This window comes from Xyrauchen texanus, chromosome 11 (genome assembly GCF_025860055.1).
Source record: "Xyrauchen texanus isolate HMW12.3.18 chromosome 11, RBS_HiC_50CHRs, whole genome shotgun sequence".
Taxonomy (NCBI): Eukaryota; Metazoa; Chordata; class Actinopteri; order Cypriniformes; family Catostomidae; genus Xyrauchen; species Xyrauchen texanus.
In genome coordinates this window covers 8,949,422-8,966,989 of record NC_068286.1, presented here as the reverse complement: position 1 = coordinate 8,966,989, position 17,568 = coordinate 8,949,422, and the positions used below count along the sequence as shown (strand labels likewise).

Genomic DNA, 17,568 nt, shown 5'->3' with positions numbered 1-17,568 from the left:
ATGCATTCTTTCTTCTGTGCCTTTAATATCTCACAGTTCTTCTGAATGGGAAGCAAAATTTTGACATTTAGAGATTTAATTAAAAAAATGACCCTCTTTTGCTGTCTAATGGCCTTTTATACCTTAATTCACTGGGAGACAGGGGTGTATGTTGATTCTAATGTTAAGTTGAGAGAAATGTAGAGGCTAGATACTGAAGATGTGTGTTAATCATTAGAAATATCAGTAGCAGTGGCACATAGGCTGAATCCTTCAATGGGCCCCTGGGCTTTTCGATAAGATATTGCAGCAGTGAGGACAAACTTTGACTCAAAGTATTGATTTGTAAAACTGCTCTGGGTCTGGATGCATTGCTCATTGTAAATTATGCCTGTCTGAGCCTGAGCCAGTGTCTTACAACTGGTTGAGCCCTATGCGGTAATATCTGATAAAACAAAGATGATTTACCAGAGTTTGGATATTTTCCCTTTTAAATGTAGACTATTTATTTATTTATTTGTATTTATTTTTTATTATTATTATTTTGGCCTGTCACACTTCCAAGGACTAGACATTTTTGACTGTATCCAACAGTTAAAATCTTACAGTCCAATAGTCATATTTTGACATAATCTATTGAACTGATATTTAATTAATCATGTTTAAACTATTTTAAATATTTAGCCAATTTTATCAATCTAAAAACATAATAGTTAGCTGTGTTTAGCTCATTTGGATACAACCCAGTTACAAAAATTGTAACATTCAATAAAACTGGAAAACCAAAGAAGTAACAATTATTAAATGTTTTCTAAAGCATTGCAAGAGGACAAGTAAATTATTCAATTCTATTTTCTCAGTTTTTACAAATACTGTTGCATTGACTACATTTGTTACATTTAGCTGTTAACGACCATTCAAACCTCTTACATAACTGATTGTAATGACCCATCAATATTTTCTCTAATATATGGTAAATACATCCACGGTGTTAGGTGTAATCTGATTACAAAATAATGATTCACTGTAATCTGATTACTTTAGTAAAAATGTAGTGTAATGCATTATATTTTCAATTCATGTACAGTTACTGTGTGCTTCATATGAGTCATTGGAGGGGAGAAACATCTGCTACTGAATGTAAGACTTGCATGCAACAGTGAAAAAGGAGGAAATATAGACATTATTTTCAATTAGATGAGTGAAAAAAATAAACTTGTAACATAAAGTAATTAGTAATGTGAGTACTTTTTTCCATGAAGTAATCAGTATACTGTGGGTGGCTGTGGCTCTGGTGATAGAACAGGTTAGCCACTAATCGCAGGGTCGGTGATTCGATTCCCGGCCCACATGACTCCACATGCCAAAGTGTCCTTGGGCAAGACACTGAACCCCAAGTTGCTCCCAATGGCTGGCTAGCGTCTTGCGTGGCAGCTCTGCCGTCATTGGTGTGTGATTGTGTGTGTGAATGGGTGAATGAGTTCACAGTGTATAGCACTTTGAAAACTGCTAAGGTTAAAACAAAAATTACTATATAAGTGCAGACCATTTACCATATTGTGTAATATGGTTTATTAGAAAAGTAATTGGTAATTTAAAGTGGAGTAGTGGAGTAGTGTTGAGTAACAGTACAGTATATCATTAACTACAAACTTTTATTTCCTTAAGGCTAGGGTATAATACTTTGTTTTTCCATGGGAAAAGCAAAATGTAGTTTGATCTTTACTGATTTATAGCTTAATTTAGGCTAAATTTGCAACCCTGTTACTTTTTTTCTTTCTTTATATTTTACCCATTTGTGGTAAGTGTCAGTAGACTTCCTTTTACTGGTTTTGTGGTAGCCCATAAGGACTCAACCATTGTGTTTTTAGTGGCTCTCTGACATGTGTACGTATCATGGTTTTTAGGTATTCAGTATGTGTATAACTGCTCTCAAACATAGCACTTGCGTCTAATAATTTCTTGGCTAGAAGTCATTCTATATCAAACACTGGAAGCCATCAGACTCTTTTTAAATTAATGTAACCCTCATAAATATAAGGGGCCATAACACATCAGTCATATGCAAATTAGAGGACTGATTTTGTCCTGTGACACCCAGGTTGCTGATGTTCCAGAGGAACAGCTGCTGGTCGCCGTGTTTCCTGGAATTCCAACTGCTGCCGAACTCTTCCTGCTTCCTCCCAGGAACCAATCAGATGGCAGGAAAAGGAGCGAGGAGAATCTAGAGCAGGTCAGACATGTACATGAGAGAAAGTATGCAAATTGTACTGTTTCCTATTCATTTTCAAGGTTGAATTTTAGGTGCATGGTCCTTGATCAGAATTAAAGATCGGCTTCTGCCTGGGGCTACTCTAAAAGTAATTGTTACCTGAAAGGATACAGTAGGTCAAAATTATTCTGAAGGACATTGGACGACATTTTTACCATGGTTTTCACAATATTTCTTTCCCCCGTAAGACATCTTTATCTCTGTGATAATGTCTAAAGGACCAATGCCTAATTAGACTTGACAAGGACATGTGAATAGCTCCTCCCTTTGAAGAGCTATTCAATAGGTCTTTTCTTAGGATAAATTCAGAGAAGGTATCTAGCTATAAAAGTTGACACTGCAATAAAAAGATGAGATAATTTTATGGAGTCTAAAGGAATACAAAATATAAAAAATATGTATATTTTTTAGTTAGAAAATAAACAATAAATACAGTGCATCCGGAAAGTATTCACAGCGCTTCACTTTTTCCACATTTTGTTATGTTACAGCCTTATTCCAAAATGTATTAAATTAATTATTTTCCTAAAAATTCTACAAACAATACCCCATAATGACAACATGAAAGAAGTTTGTTTGAAATCTTTGCAAATTTATTAAAAATAAAAAACGAAAAAAATCACAGCCTTTGCCATGACACTCAAAATTGAGCTCAAGTGCATCCTGTTTCCACTGATCATCCTTGAGATGTCTCTATAACTTGATTGGAGTTCACCTGTGGAAAATTCAGTTGATTTGACATGATTTGGAAAGGCACACATCTGTCTATATAAGGTCCCGCAGTTAACAGTACATGTCAGAGCACAAACCAATCCATGAAGTCCAAGGAATTGTCTGTAGACCTCTGAGACAGGATTGTATCGAGGCACAGATCTGGGGAAGGGTACAGAAAAATTTCTGCAGCATTGAAGGTCCCAATGAGCACAGTGGCCTCCATCATCTGTAAATGGAAGAAGTTTGGAACCACCAGGACTCTTTCTAGAGCTGGCCGCCCGGCCAAACTGAGCGATCGGGGGAGAAGGGCCTTAGTCAGGGAGGTGACCAAGAACCCGATGGTCACTCTGACAGAGCTCCACTATTTCTCTGTGGATAGAGGAGAACTTTCCAGAAGAACAACCATCTCTGCAGCACTCCACCAATCAGGCCTTTATGGTAGAATGGCCAGCAACTCCTCAGTAAAAGGCACATGAAGGACTCTCAAACCATGAGAAACAAAATTCTCTGGTCTGATGAAACCTTTGGCCTGAATGGCAAGCGTCATGTCTGGAGGAAACCAGGCATCACTCATCCCCTGGCCAATACCATCCCTAAAGTGAAGCATGGTGGTGGCAGCATCATGCTGTGGGGATGTTTTTCTGTGGCAGGAACTGGGAGACTAGTCAGGATTGAGGGAAAGATGAATGCAGCAATGTACAGAGACATCCTTGATGAAAATCTGCTCCAGAGTGCTCTGGACCTCAGACTGGGGCGAAGGTTCCTTTTCAAACAGGACAATGACCCGAAGCACACAGCCAATATAACAAATGAGTGGCTATGGGACAACTCTGTGAATGTCCTTGAGTAGCCCAGCCAGAGCCCAGACTTGAACCCAATTGAACATCTCTGCCAAAGGTGCTTCATAAAAGTATTGAGCAAAGGCTGTGAATACTTATGTACATGTGATTTCTTTCATTTTTTATTTTTTAATACATTTGCAAAGATTTCAAACAAACTTCTTTCACGTTGTCATGATGGGGTATTGTTTGTAGAATTTTGAATAAGTGAAGCGCTGTGAAGACTTTCCAGATGCAATGTAGTAGTTTAGTTTTTTTAAGAATGTTTCGTGAATCCAGCCTTGGGTCTGTGTCTAACAATTCTGAATGTTCTCTTGGCTTCCTAGATTTCAGAAATCCTGGTCAGCTCATTGAATCAGATCTCAGTGGAGTTTGAGTTAAAACCAGGCTCTCGGATTATTGTTTACATCACACAATTAACTTTAGGTAAGAAACAATTGTGCATATCAAATGACATTATGGTTTATTTTGAGATATTGTATATGATTTACAGTACACCTGCTTACATTTTATTAGACTGCATAGTGGGCCTTCAGTTAATCTCCTTCTCCAGCCTCTGTTAGGTGCTGTGCATTATTGTTTAGATTCTTGTAAGTAATTATGTTGCTTTATGGGACCAGAGAGCATATTTTGTTAAAAAGTTGTGCTGTTTTACTCCACCAGTGATGCTGAAAGCCTTACGTAAGATAATTGGATAATATCTCACCAGCAATCATGGCTGACAGGCTCTTCTCGATTTTTAGACTATAAAACAAGGTCCCTACTGAAAAGATTTTTAGTCTGCTGCTTCAACTTGAACTATTTTTTGACAAGGGCTGTTGTAGATTAAGTATTCAGGGCTTCGCCCAGGCCTCTACATGGGGCCAATCTTAGTATACACTTAACAATAAAAGTTTACTTTTAACTTTTAAAAGTAACTTTTGTCATAGCCTTAAATACACGCAACAATCAGAATTTGCATGCTTTATCTTTAAAACGTTGTTTATTTTTGTTTATTTATTCTTTGCTGTTTTGTCCCTTTCAGCTTTCCGTATTCATTCATCTGGTGTTTTGAAGATAGAAGATAGTTTAGAAAATTAGGATGCTGTAAATAGGCTAAAGCGAGTGCTTTGCAGAAAACACAATGTCCTAGATAAGTTATCAAATTCCTCAATCTCTATTACTCTGTTTTCAGGGTTATATATCTAAATATTTTGTACTTATTGCTTCTGGATGCACTAAGTCAGCAATGTTTCCATGTCTCTCCAAGGCATTATGACTGTTCACACAAATCCATGATTGCAAGTCAAGACAATGTGTATTGTTATTACGGAAACTGTAGGCCAGTATCATTATTTATATACAGTGTTACTTAAAATCAAAATATATTTATATTTTTGTATCGACTTAATACCAAAGTACTGGTATTTTTGACATTCCTAAAAGATGATAACATTCATGCTTTACTGAAAACATTCGGTGTTAAAGCCACAGTAGCCCACCCCTAGTGTTGCTCATGTTTTTGAAGAAAATTATGATTCCCCTTCTGTCGCTCTCTCCACGTTGTGTCAGAGAAGCGACACTAGGGGTCTCTCTTGAGCGCCGATATTCACCTCTGAACTATGAAAAAAGGCCAATGAGAGTTGGCAACCAGTATTTGCATGTCCCGCCCCCGGACATACGGGTATTTAAGCGGCGCAAATACGGGAGTTCATTCAGAAAATTTCTTGGGGGCGATGGTCGTGTCTGCAACTGCTGCATACTACACACCGAGTTCCTGTCATCCCTCTGCTGCATAACTGTTGGATTCCATGGCGCACAACAGCGGCTTTCTCCTGTTTGCACGTCTGTGCATTCGTGCCCCTGGGCGCATCGACAGTGCAGATTTAAAAACTCTCACAAGTTTTTTCCCTAAAAGAGTGATTTTATTTAAAAGAGTAATTTCCTCTAAAAGAGCAAAACACAGCGGCGTTGAACGTCCTTTTAAGGACGCGTCTTTATATAGATGCCCTTCCGCCCCTGTGTTGTTTCTGGATGCGGTAGAGTGCTCTCCGCTTCCGATGGCCACAGGCGCTGTCTCGTGTGTCTGGGTAGTGATCACACCGAGGCTGCGTTTGTGGATGGTTCATGTTCTCACTGCGAGAACATGACCATGACAACGTTGCGGTCGCGGCTTGCTTACAACCGTCCGGCTGGCGATGGAGGCGATTTGGGGATGGCTGCGGGTGCAGCTCCGCCGGGTACACCCCCTCGGACCACCCGCGCCCCAGCACGCTCGTTGATTCCCGTCCGTGCTCGAGGCGGCGGCGACTCGCCTCACAGCCAGTCAGCCGACCCTCTTGCGATGGAAGCCGATGAGCTCGCCGCGACATCGGAGGGCACGGCATCTGATGCAGAGGACTCCCCTGGGCTGCTGCCTTCGGGCTTGCACGCCCAGGCTGAGGTTGACGCACAGATGTCCGACATGCTTTCCCGGGCAGCCAAAAGCATGGGCTTGGATTGGAACCCTCCATCCTCCCCACAGCCATCACGGTTGGATGACTGGTTCCTTGGGTCTGCGCTCCACTCACAGCCTCGCCCCCGGTTCCGTTTTTCCCGGAAGTGCATGACGAGCTGACGTCTTCGTGGAGTGCACCCCTCTCCACTCGTCACACCGCCACAGGCTCGTCCGCCCTCGCCACCCTCGACGGCGGAGCGCACCATGGGTACGCGGCGATTCCCCAGGTGGATAGGGCGGTTGCGATCCATCTATAACCCGGTACCCCCACCACCTGGCGAGGTCGCCCCGTACTCCCTTCCCTGACCTGTAGAGCAACCTCCTCGCTGACAGCGAAGGCCTACAGCGCCACCTGACGCGCCGCTTCCGCCCTGCATGCCATGGCTCTCCTGCAGGTCCACCAAGCCAAGGCACTTCGCAACATGCACGGGGCTGGCCCTGATCCCGACACGCTGCAGGAACTGCGCTCAGCGACCGACCTCGCCCTGAGAGTGACGAAGGTCACAGCGCAAGCGATGGCCACGCTAGTGGTCCAGGAACATCAACTGTGGCTGAACGTGGTCGAGATGCGTGAAGCCGACAAGACTCGCTTCCTCAACGCCCCTGTCTCCCAGTTCGGCCTCTTCGGTGACACCGTCGAGGACTTTGCCCAGCAGTTCTCCACGGTAAAGAAGCAGACGGAGGCCATCTCTCACATCATGCCTCGCCGCAAGCCTGCCGCCACGGCCCATGCCCCGTCTGCTCACCGAGGGCGTCCTCCCGCGGCCAGAAGACAAGCTCCTGCTCCGCCTCAACCTGGGCCCAGCTCTCAGCCCCAGCGTCGAGCAAACCGTGGGAAGCGCACGCCTCTGTCTCACGGACCCCTCGAGGACCCGGAAGGCTCCCAGGCGCTCCTGAGACAATGCACCCAGAGTCCAAGAAGTTAGCTCCGAGGTGGTAAGACCGCTCCGTCCCCGGTGGAGGGCCGGAGGAGAATCCTTTGTTTTTTCATTTGCCGCACCCCTTAACGGGGGCTGCGGTACCCAAATTCTCAATAAAAGAGCTATTTCCTTTGTCTCTGGGGCATATGGCCAGCAAATGCCGTTCTCACGGCACTCTGCTTTCAGGCCTCAACAGTCCCAGCTCCATGGACGCGGTGTCCCCGCCTTCAGCCCCACGACTGTTCCCCGGCCGGCCGGTTCAGATGAGTCCAGAGGACACCAGCATCAGACCTCCTCCTCAGTCACGAACCCGCCCCCTGCCGGGTGCGCGGAGCAAGGTAAGTGCTTTGAGTTTATTCTCAGCACCAAAGCCTCGGGACGCCACGTTGCCTCCCGACGCCACGCTACCTGTTCCGCGACCGCCGCGAGCCCCGCCGGTACGCCCAAAAACCCGTCCCTTTGGTGCCCCTAGCACGGAGTTTAGAGGCGTGGCTTTCACTGCCCAACCCGTCACGCTGGCTGCACCGGACCATTCGACTCGGTTACGCAATTCAGTTTGCCAGGTCTCCGCCCCCCTTCGTGGGCGTACATTTTTCTGCAGTACACGGCCAACATGCCCATTTCCTGCATGAAGAAATCACCTCCCTTCTATTAAAGGACGCGATAGAGCCTGTCTCTCCAACCGAAACGAAGAAGGGTTTCTACAGCCCTTACTTTGTTGTACCCAAGAAAGGCGGCGGCTTACGACCGATCTTGGACCTGCGAGTTTTCAATCGGACCTTGTCCAAACTCCCATTCAAAATGCTCACCCAGAAACAAATTCTATCTGGCGTCCGGCATCTAGATTGGTTCGCAGCAGTAGACCTGAAAGACGCGTACTTCCACGTCTCAATTTGCCCTCGACATCGACCAGCCGTTTGGGGCTTCAGGTCAACTGGGAAAAGAGCAAGCTCTCCCCAGTCCAGAGCATCTCTTTTCTCGGTCTGGAGTTAGACTCAGTCTCAATGACAGCACGTCTCTCCAACGAGGTGCTCAGTCAGTGCTGAAATGCCTCGCTTCCTTCAAGCCAGGCGCCGTGGTCCCGCTAAAACGTTTCCAACAGCTCCTGGGGCATATGGCATCCTCCGCGGCGGCCGCGGCGCTGGGGTTGATGCATATGAGACCACTTCAGCACTGGCTCCGGACTCGAGTCCCGAGATGAGCATGGCGCCGTGGCACGCACAACGTAAAAGTTACCTCTGCCTGCCACCAGACCTTCAAACCCTGGACAGACCTTTGCTTTCTAAGGGCTGGAGTACCCTTGCAGCAGGTGTCCCGACGCGTTCTGGTCACGACCGACACCTCCAAATTGGGTTGGGGCGCTGTGTGCAATGGGCGCGCAGCCGCAGGCTGGTGGAACCGAGGCCCGCTGCGCTGGCACATCAACTGCCTAGAGCTGCTGGCTGTTTTTCTGGCCCTGCAGAAGTTTCTTCCGTTAATTTGGGACAAACACGTCTTAGTCAGGACAGACAGCACCACGGTCGTAGCCTACATAAACCGCCAAGGCGGAGTACGCTCCCTCCACATGTCACAGCTCACCCGTCGTCTCCTCCTATGGAGTCAGCAGCGACTGGAGTCACTGCGCGCCACTCACATCCCCGGCAACCTCAATGTTATGGCGGACGCGCTGTCAAGACAAAGCTTGCCCGGCGGAGAGTGGAGACTCCAACCCCAGTCGGTCCAGCTGATTTGGGACCGGTTCGGCAAGGCCCAGGTAGACCTGTTTGCCTCCCAAGAAACCTCCCACTGCCCGCTCTGGTATGCCCGGACAGAGGCTCCCCTCGGGGCAGATGCACTGGCACACAGCTGGCCAACGGGGCTGCGCAAGTACGCATTTCCCCCAGTGAGCCTTCTTGCACAGGTGCTATGCAAGGTCAGGGAGGACAAGGAGCAAGTCATTCTGGTAGCCCCCTACTGGCCTACCCGGACTTGGTTTTCGGACCTCACACTCCTCACGACAGCCCCTCCCTGGCGAATTCCCCTGAGGAAGGACCTTCTTTCTCAGGGATGGGGCATGCTCTGGCATCCGCACCCAGACCTCTGGAACCTCCACGTCTGGCCCCTGGACGAGATGCGGAAGATCTAGCCGGTCTACCATCTGCCGTCGTAGATGTAATCAATCAAGCCAGAGCCCCCTCTACCAGGCATCTTTACACCCTAAAGTGGCGTCTGTTCACTGACTGGTGTTCTTCCCGAGCCGAAGACCCGCAGAAGTGTGCAGTTAGGTCAGTGCTCGTGTTTCTTCAGGAGAGGCTGGAGAGGAGGCTGTCCCCCTCCACCCTCAAGGTGTATGTCGCTATCGCGGCCCACCACAACACGGTAGACGGAAAGTCTCTTGGTAAGCATGACTTAATCGTCAGGTTCCTAAAAGGTGCCCGGAGGATAGCTCCCTCCCGGCCTAACCTGTTCCCCTCCTGGGATCTCTCGGTCATCCTTACGGGACTCCAGAGACCCCCCTTCGAGCCGCTTGACTCAGTTGGACTCAGGGCCCTCTCTCTCAAGACCGCCCTGCTGATTGTGCTCGCTTCCATCAAGCGGGTCGGGGACCTGCATGCGTTCTCTGTTAGCGACGCTTGCCTGGAGTTCGGTCCGGCAGACACTTTCGTGATCCTAAGACCGCGACCGGGCTATGTGCCCAAGGTTCCTACCACACCCTTCAGGGATCAGGTAGTGAACCTGCAAGCGCTGCCCCGGGAGGAGGCAGATCCAGCCCTTTCACTGCTGTGTCCAGTACGTGCCTTACGTATCTACCTGGACCGCACACAGAGCACTAGACGCTCTGAGCAGCTCTTCGTCTGCTTCGGGGGACAGCAGAAGGGGAATGCTGTCTCTAAGCAGAGACACACCCACTGAGTTGTCAACACCATTTCCCTGGCTTATCACAACCAGGCCGTGCCCCCCCCCTTTGCGGGTCCGAGCCCACTCCACCAGGAGTGTTGCGTCCTCATGGGCACTGGCTAGGGGCACTGCCCTAGCAGACATTTGTAGAGCAGCGGGCTGGGCAACACCTAACACTTTTGCGAGATTCTACAATCTCCGAGTTGAGTCAGTATCGTCCCGTGTTCTCTCAGGTACCGAGCCCGTAGAACTCGGTGGCACGCCCACGATCTGACCAGGTGAATCGCTTGCATCTAGCGCCCTTCCCCCTAACCAGGGGAAACAGTGCGCCTTCATTCCCAGGAGATCTAAGGTTTGGGACACTGGTTGATTCCTCCCTAGCCCTCGTGGGTCGCAGTTCAGTGGAGGAACTCGCCAACCCAAGCCACTGCGGGTACCGCAAGCTACCCTGCACTGGTATAGGTGCTCCACAGTTAAGGCCTCCTTCGGACTCCCCCTGTGTGTAACGCCACGGTTCTGTCCCCTCTGGCGAGTGGACTCCCGTGCTTCCCTTAGGCAGCCACGGCTGCCTCGATTGCCGTGCTGTATGTTCCCCCCTGTATAGGCTGGATCCACCACCGCACTGACTTTTCCACATAGGCCGTAAGTCAGGACTCTGATGGTTTTGCCACTTAAACCTGCCTCCCCTCTCGGTAGGCGTGGCCTCCACAGGGTCTTCTCCGCCCTGAATAAGGGCTAAGACCCCCTTCCCTCAATGCGTGTAAGGGCCCCGGCCTAAGTTGCTCTATGCGAGAAACATAGAGAGAAAAGAGGCCCGGCCAGGCTTGGCCCGTTCCCAGGTTGGCGGCCAGCACCTTGTTCCCCTCCAGGGTAACGATAAGGAATCCTGATGGCTTAAATGGGGCATTGGGGAAGGGTACGTGCAGCCTGATACAGTTGGTCGCCCTGCACGTAAGAATACCTGCTCGCTCCTGTATCAGCAGTTCACGTACACAGCTCAGCCGTGGCACTTTTATAAGTGGACCCCTAGTGTCGCTTCTCTGACACAACGTGGAGAGAGCGACAGAAGGGGAACGTCTAGGTTACGTATGTAACCTCCGTTCCCCTGATGGAGGAACGAGACTTTGTGTCTCCCCTGCCACGTCGCTGAGCCGAGCCACTGTTGTGGCCGGACCATTTCCGGCTCCTCAGAAAAATCCTGAATGAACTCCCGTATTTGCGCCGCTTAAATACCCGTATGTCCGGGGGCGGGTCATGCAAATACTGGTTGCCAACTCTCATTGGCCTTTTTTCATAGTTCAGAGGTGAATATCGGTGCTCAAGAGAGACCCCTAGTGTCGCTTCTCTGACACAACGTCTCGTTCCTTCCATCAGGGAACGGAGGTTACATACGTAACCTAGACGTTATTTGTGATATAAAGGCAACGAAGTTTGGTTCTTTAAGATCTGTATTCAGTTGTCAATCTAGACGTAATGAAAGCTTAGCTTAGCAGTCTTAATTTAGTGGATCAACAGGTTTTATACTAATTTGTGAATTCCAAGCGAGCTCAAGACATGCTGGCATTAAAAGCAAAATATTAAGCTTTGGTGTACCAAGCATTTCTAAAATTTACTAAAAATCTTTAAAAAAAATTTAAGAAACATTTGCATTCAATTATAAAATGGAAAATACATAACATTTAGAAAAAGTATGATTTTCAGTAGTGGTCTTGCAAATGTTGGAAAAACCTCTTACTATTGAAATGTTGCTCTTTTGAATTCAAATGGGATGTAAGGCCAAAGGGAGGTAGGATCAGACAATCATGGCTATTAATCAAGGGTTATACACTTGAAAAGAAAACCATTGAATCTATTAAACAGTCTTTCTATATTTCTCCAGAGTGAAAAGCATTTCAAATGAAAGATTTTCATATAAAAGAGATCAGAGGGGTACGAACACAAATTACTTCTGTTGTTTTTTGTTTTGTTTTGTCTCCCAAAGCTCCTCTGGTTGACTCCATCCCGAAACACAGCAGTTCTGCTATGCTGATGCTTCTATCGGTTGTGTTTTTGGGTTTAGCTGTATTCCTTATCTACAAATTTAAGAGGTACATCTATGTTAACACTTTGTCCATCACTCATTCCTTTAAAAATAATTTTCTTCCATGCACTCCATAGTTTCCATTGTTGCTGATTTTTATACTACAAAGATGACACATTAAGCAAGATATGGAATAGTATTAGGATCGTTTTTCCTTTCCAGCAAATTAGTTTGCCTATGGCAGAAACATGAGAGCAACATTTATGTGAAATTGAGAAAAATAAAATAAATACATTGTTTAATATGCAGCCGTGGTACCTCTACTGGAAAACTGTTTTGTAATTATTTATTTGCTCTCAAAATAATTCAAACAGAAAAGACTCAGGGTAACAATCATTAATAATAAATATATTTTTCCCTCCAAGTAATTTAAAGAGGAAGCATATTTATGAAAATGTCACACTTGAAAAAACAAAGCAATTAACTCACAAAATTAATAATAATTTGAAAAGTGAAGACACTTATTCTAATTAATAAAATATAAGTGAGAGCTTGGGAAATGGCAGACAATTTACATCATGGTTTCTGTGTTGCAAAAGCACACCATGAAATTTGGGGGAAGAACAAAAACATCTCTGTAATTGGTTTCGGGTTGTCCCGCAAAGTTATCAAGACAAGTGGTGAATGTGTTTTGCTTCTAGCTATCTCTGATTGGAAGACATGGTAGTATAGCAACTTCTGCTCAAGAAATTATTAAATAAAGTCAGCAATTATCATAGTAATTTCAGAAACACAATGAAAGATTGCACTCACAAAATATTAAATAATGTTTGTATTGTATTGCATGTATACAAGCGCAGTATAACAAGTTTGCATGCACACAGCCATTAGCTTGTGTCGTAGTGCATGTAATGCCAACTTGCTGCTGTCATGGACACAAAATGTAACACATTTGTCCATTTTAATAATTTTTTTCAATACCATATGATTTCTTATTGTCAATTGATTTGATAACTGATGTTCTTCAGAAAAGCAGTAAAGCTGATGTGTCTAACTTCACTCGCGGCACCAAAATAATCTGTTTTCCAACAAGTTTCAAACACTCTGTAATTGGTAGGGAATTGGTAGTCTTGCTCCAAAATCATTGGTTGAGACAATGTTGTCATGCCCAACACAACATGATCACATGGGGAATTGACTGACTTATAGCTTGCGAAAGTTCATGTACCCTGAAATCAAACCCATTCTGCCAAATTACTGACAACTATGACCATATTTTCCTCTAGTGCTACTGTTAGCGCATTGCGTAAGCAAACACAGAGACTCCATAAACTCCATAAACAATGTTAAGTGTGATTCTGAAATTGGATTTAATCTTTAAAGTTACACTTTTACTCCACTGATGGTTAGATTTAGGGTTGGGTAAGGCTTAGAGGATAGAGTTAATAAAACTTATTAACTCTTAGTTAGTAAAAAAAAATTACTTATTTTTGGTGCCAATCTGTGAACATTTCAACCAGAAGCTGGAGTGCCCAGTTGTTCAACAACACTTCCAGTTCGGACCACTGGTGGGGTAGTGATTTGCAAGCACAAATCGATTTCAGCTGAAGAACTTTTGACCTACTGTTGCCAAATTCACAGTGTGATCAGTCTGTCCGACAACATTTAAACAAACAGATTGGAAATCCATTTGGAGCCACTTGCTGCACAGAAATTACACACTTTAGCTTTAAAACCACACAACACCCATGTTTTTTCACAGTAATAGTAACACAAATAATAAAAACTTTGTCATCTACAGAAAAATCCCCTGGATTAACATCTATGCGGAGGTGAACCATGAGAAAGAGCAGGAGATGATTAATACGGTGGGGCAAAATGACACCACACCTAAAATCGCCCTGAGTGAGTTCTCCACACAGAAAGAGCTGATGGAGAAAGAGCTGGAAACCCGCGCCAAACGTCAGTATAATGATCAGTCACTTTCTCATCAACCCTTTAGATTTAGATCAGTGGTTCTCAACTGGTTTTGCTTTAACACCTAGATTTTACATTGGACTCAGGTGGTGAGCCGGTACAGTACCACAGTTTTATTGTACAAAAGTAAACACATTTACTTAATATTAAACACTGAAATGGTAATTTATTATTAATACCATGAAAGAACTGGCTTTTTCAAGAGACTTTTCTTTACAGTTTAAGTGTTTGGATTCTAGAAGTCTCTTGATTTTGATGGTTTCTTGCCCTCGGTGGTCAATAATTCTTAACGCAAAACAAATTGTGTTCGAAGGACCTGAATTTAATGTAGTCTGGGTTGTATTTTCTTTTATGCTGTGTTGTTTTGATGGTTTTCAAGAATGAATGCAAGTTACACAAACTGTCCATGTTGGCATCTGTCTAATTTGACTAGTTTCTACCAAGTGACGGATGAATTTGCAACAAAGTACCGTAGAGTTTGATTGGATGCATGGCCTTTGACATCAACAACTTAATAAATGGGAAGTGTTTTCTCTTCGATTTAAAAAATGTATAAACCAATATATATTGCTATATAACTATGCATGTTGATATTAGTTAGTTTTATTTTATTATTTGCATTTAGCAAAGTTTTCCTTGTCCTCAGCAACCCTGCCAGAGCAGATGTTAGACCTGTTTTTGGGTTGCAACCCACAAGTTGAGAACCTCTGATTTTGAGGACTCGTATCTTTAGAAAATTCATTATTTAATGCTCCATTGTATTTCTAGGCCTTGAATACTTTAGAAACTGAGTCTCTGCTTTTGTAGTACCCATGGATAACAGATAATGAAAGCAAAAGTCTTTGTCAGCCTCAGGAATATTTGAGTCAAGGATCTGATCTGTTAAGCTCTCTTTTCACAAAAATATAGCATTCTGTTTTCATAATTACACATTCGCCCAAAAACACCCTTTGAAATCAGGATTCTATAAGAGTTTATAATCTGACACATATTGCATACTAATGAGAACTCTCTACAGTGGCCCAAAGTGCCCTAATTTCCCAAGTGGATGCGTCTGTGATCCTGTAATTGCTTAATAACTGTAAATTAATATTTAATTGGTGCTGTTAAGCAGTGATTATAAAGGAGCACTAATTACACAATAAAATGGGAACCCTGGGGTCAAATTGGGGTCGATGTGATAACAACAACTGCGATGATTAAACATTTTTGTGCCACATAAATAATGACTTCCACCACATCTCAGTTTGTGTGGGGATTAATAGGGGTCTGAATGAATAAATATATACAATTTCTTTCTCTCTCTCTCTCTCTCTCTCTCTCTCTTTCTCTCTTGGTGTGACCCAATGTCCGTTTGCCTTGGACGGTCCTTAAAAGGGTAAAACCAGGATTTTTAATTCTCCTAAAATGCCTGGGATTTGTCTGTTTTCATATTGAAGTGCTCTCTGTAGTCATACATGGATAATGTCATACATTCCATGTTCATTTGCCATTTAAATCTAACGTATCAGTTTCATTTTAAACAGCTTTGCGTGATAGAGAGAGAGGGCGCGCGCTCTTATCCAAGTGACCGTGAGAAAAAGGCACTTCCATCCATCCATCCATCGTCAACCGCTTATCCTGTGTACAGGGTCGCGGGGGGCTGGAGCCTATCCCAGCTAACATCGGGCGAAAGGCGGGGGACACCCTGGACAGGTCGCCAGTCCATCGCAGAGAAAAAGGCACTTAATTGATAAAAACATAAAACAAGTAACTCTGAACAAACACTTCGATGTTCACAATAAATAAGTCTTGAAAATATCTGCTTGTATCTTACCTCAGTTTCAGTGAACTTGTCTACATTCAGCTGATCTGCTCGCTCGGGTTTTAAAGAAACAGGAAAAATTCCCGACTTTAAATAAATAAATAACTGCACGTGTAGGACATCTGCGTTGTTGGGAAATATATGCAATCGGTGATTGAATGACTAATGTTTATTCGCTGAAATTAGACGATTTCCTATTAAGTCAATAGGGACATTGGGATGTTCGGGCATAGCAATATGGCGGCGCAGTTGCTTCACTGATATGATGTCATGAGCAATCCAGTTCTATATACAGTATATCAGTGGGCAGGACCTGATTTTTTTTACATTGAACTTGGGCTATTTTTAAATTTTTATTTTATCCAAACCTTTTTGACATTCTTCTGTTAAACACAAAATAATAAATTTTGGATAATGTTGACATTGCTGTTATAGTGACTGAGGGCTGTCAGTCCCTAACATTATGCCTAAAATCGCCTTTTGTGTTCCATGTACTGTAAGAAAGGAAGTAATACATGTTTGGAACTAAACAAATTTTGACCATTATTATTTAAAAAAAAAAATTATTTAAGAAAATTATTTGAATCAATTTGTTATGTTTCTTTTTACTAGGAGGAGTGATCAACATCAGTGAAAGCACAAGGGAGATCCCAAATTGTACGAGTGTCTGAAAAAGTCAGGACAATGTGGTGGTGTAATGTAATAATGTGTACAGAGGTATCACAATTTTAAAGGTCGACAGTTTTTCTTTTGCTTTTTTGTAATTTGAAAACACTGTCATTGTTAATAGTTTTCTAAGGAGCTAAGATTTGCATGAGTGTCTTGTTTGGTACAATCTGTGTGGAAAATTTTAAATGTACCTAACCACATGCCATTGATTATGATTAAAGCATCTTTAGTTAATCCAAAAATGGACCCACATTCGAAATTGAATATTTTGAAAAATTTAAGTTTAATGGACTGTTTCATAAAAAGCCACAATGCTAACATAGTTTTTCCCCATTGCACAGGTTATATTCACATACATTTGTTGTTAAAGGTCTCTCTCTCTCTCTCTCTCTCTCTCTCTCTCTCTTTCTTTCTGGTTGACATTTTGGAAGAAGTGGCTTTTAGTGTAAAATAATTGTGACTTTGTTGCTTCACAATGACATTGCAAGTTTGCTTAGTTTGGGCTTTTTGTCTGTTACTAATACAGTTAAACTTTTTTTATTTATTTTTTTCTATTTTATTTATGTTCAGTAGGTCATACATTTTTTAATTCTTGTTTTAACTTTAATTGAGGGAGCAAAATTACAGGGAAAAAAAGTTTTTATAGCCCTCTCAATATAACACATTTGCCTTGATAGAATCATTAAATTGGCAGTTGCTTTTATATACAATTTTAATTATACCTTTATCTCACATATCTAAAGGCATATAGATATGAACCAAAATGTGAATTTCTCAGTCAGGTAGGGAAATAACCTCTCAAAAAAGCACTGTGAAAAAAAAAATATTATGGCTAGTTATTTTTTTAATTGAAGAATTTAGCAAGTTAACAATCACAAGCCTATTTGTGTTTCCCAGATTTAGTTCAAAGTCCATTAACTACTCGTCTTTGACAATGTTAAATGGAATAAACCTTTTGGTTTACATACAAAATGCAAGTTGTGGCTTGGAGGGCAAATGGTACAAAAGCTTAACCTTAAAT

At 43.7% G+C, this 17,568-nt stretch overlaps 1 protein-coding gene across 1 annotated transcript in view; it reads left to right on the top strand.

The window, feature by feature from the left end:
• LOC127651440 (VPS10 domain-containing receptor SorCS3-like) overlaps nucleotides 1–17,009 on the top strand; it is a 349,046-nt gene extending 332,037 nt beyond the window's left edge. The window contains exons 23-27 of the mRNA XM_052137262.1: nucleotides 2,081–2,212; nucleotides 4,131–4,230; nucleotides 12,059–12,164; nucleotides 13,899–14,059; nucleotides 16,491–17,009. Coding sequence (XP_051993222.1) covers nucleotides 2,081–2,212; nucleotides 4,131–4,230; nucleotides 12,059–12,164; nucleotides 13,899–14,059; nucleotides 16,491–16,549 — 558 coding nt within the window. The 3' untranslated portion in view covers nucleotides 16,550–17,009. The remainder of the gene's footprint in view (nucleotides 1–2,080; nucleotides 2,213–4,130; nucleotides 4,231–12,058; nucleotides 12,165–13,898; nucleotides 14,060–16,490) is intronic.
• Nucleotides 17,010–17,568: the final 559 nt, after the last annotated feature.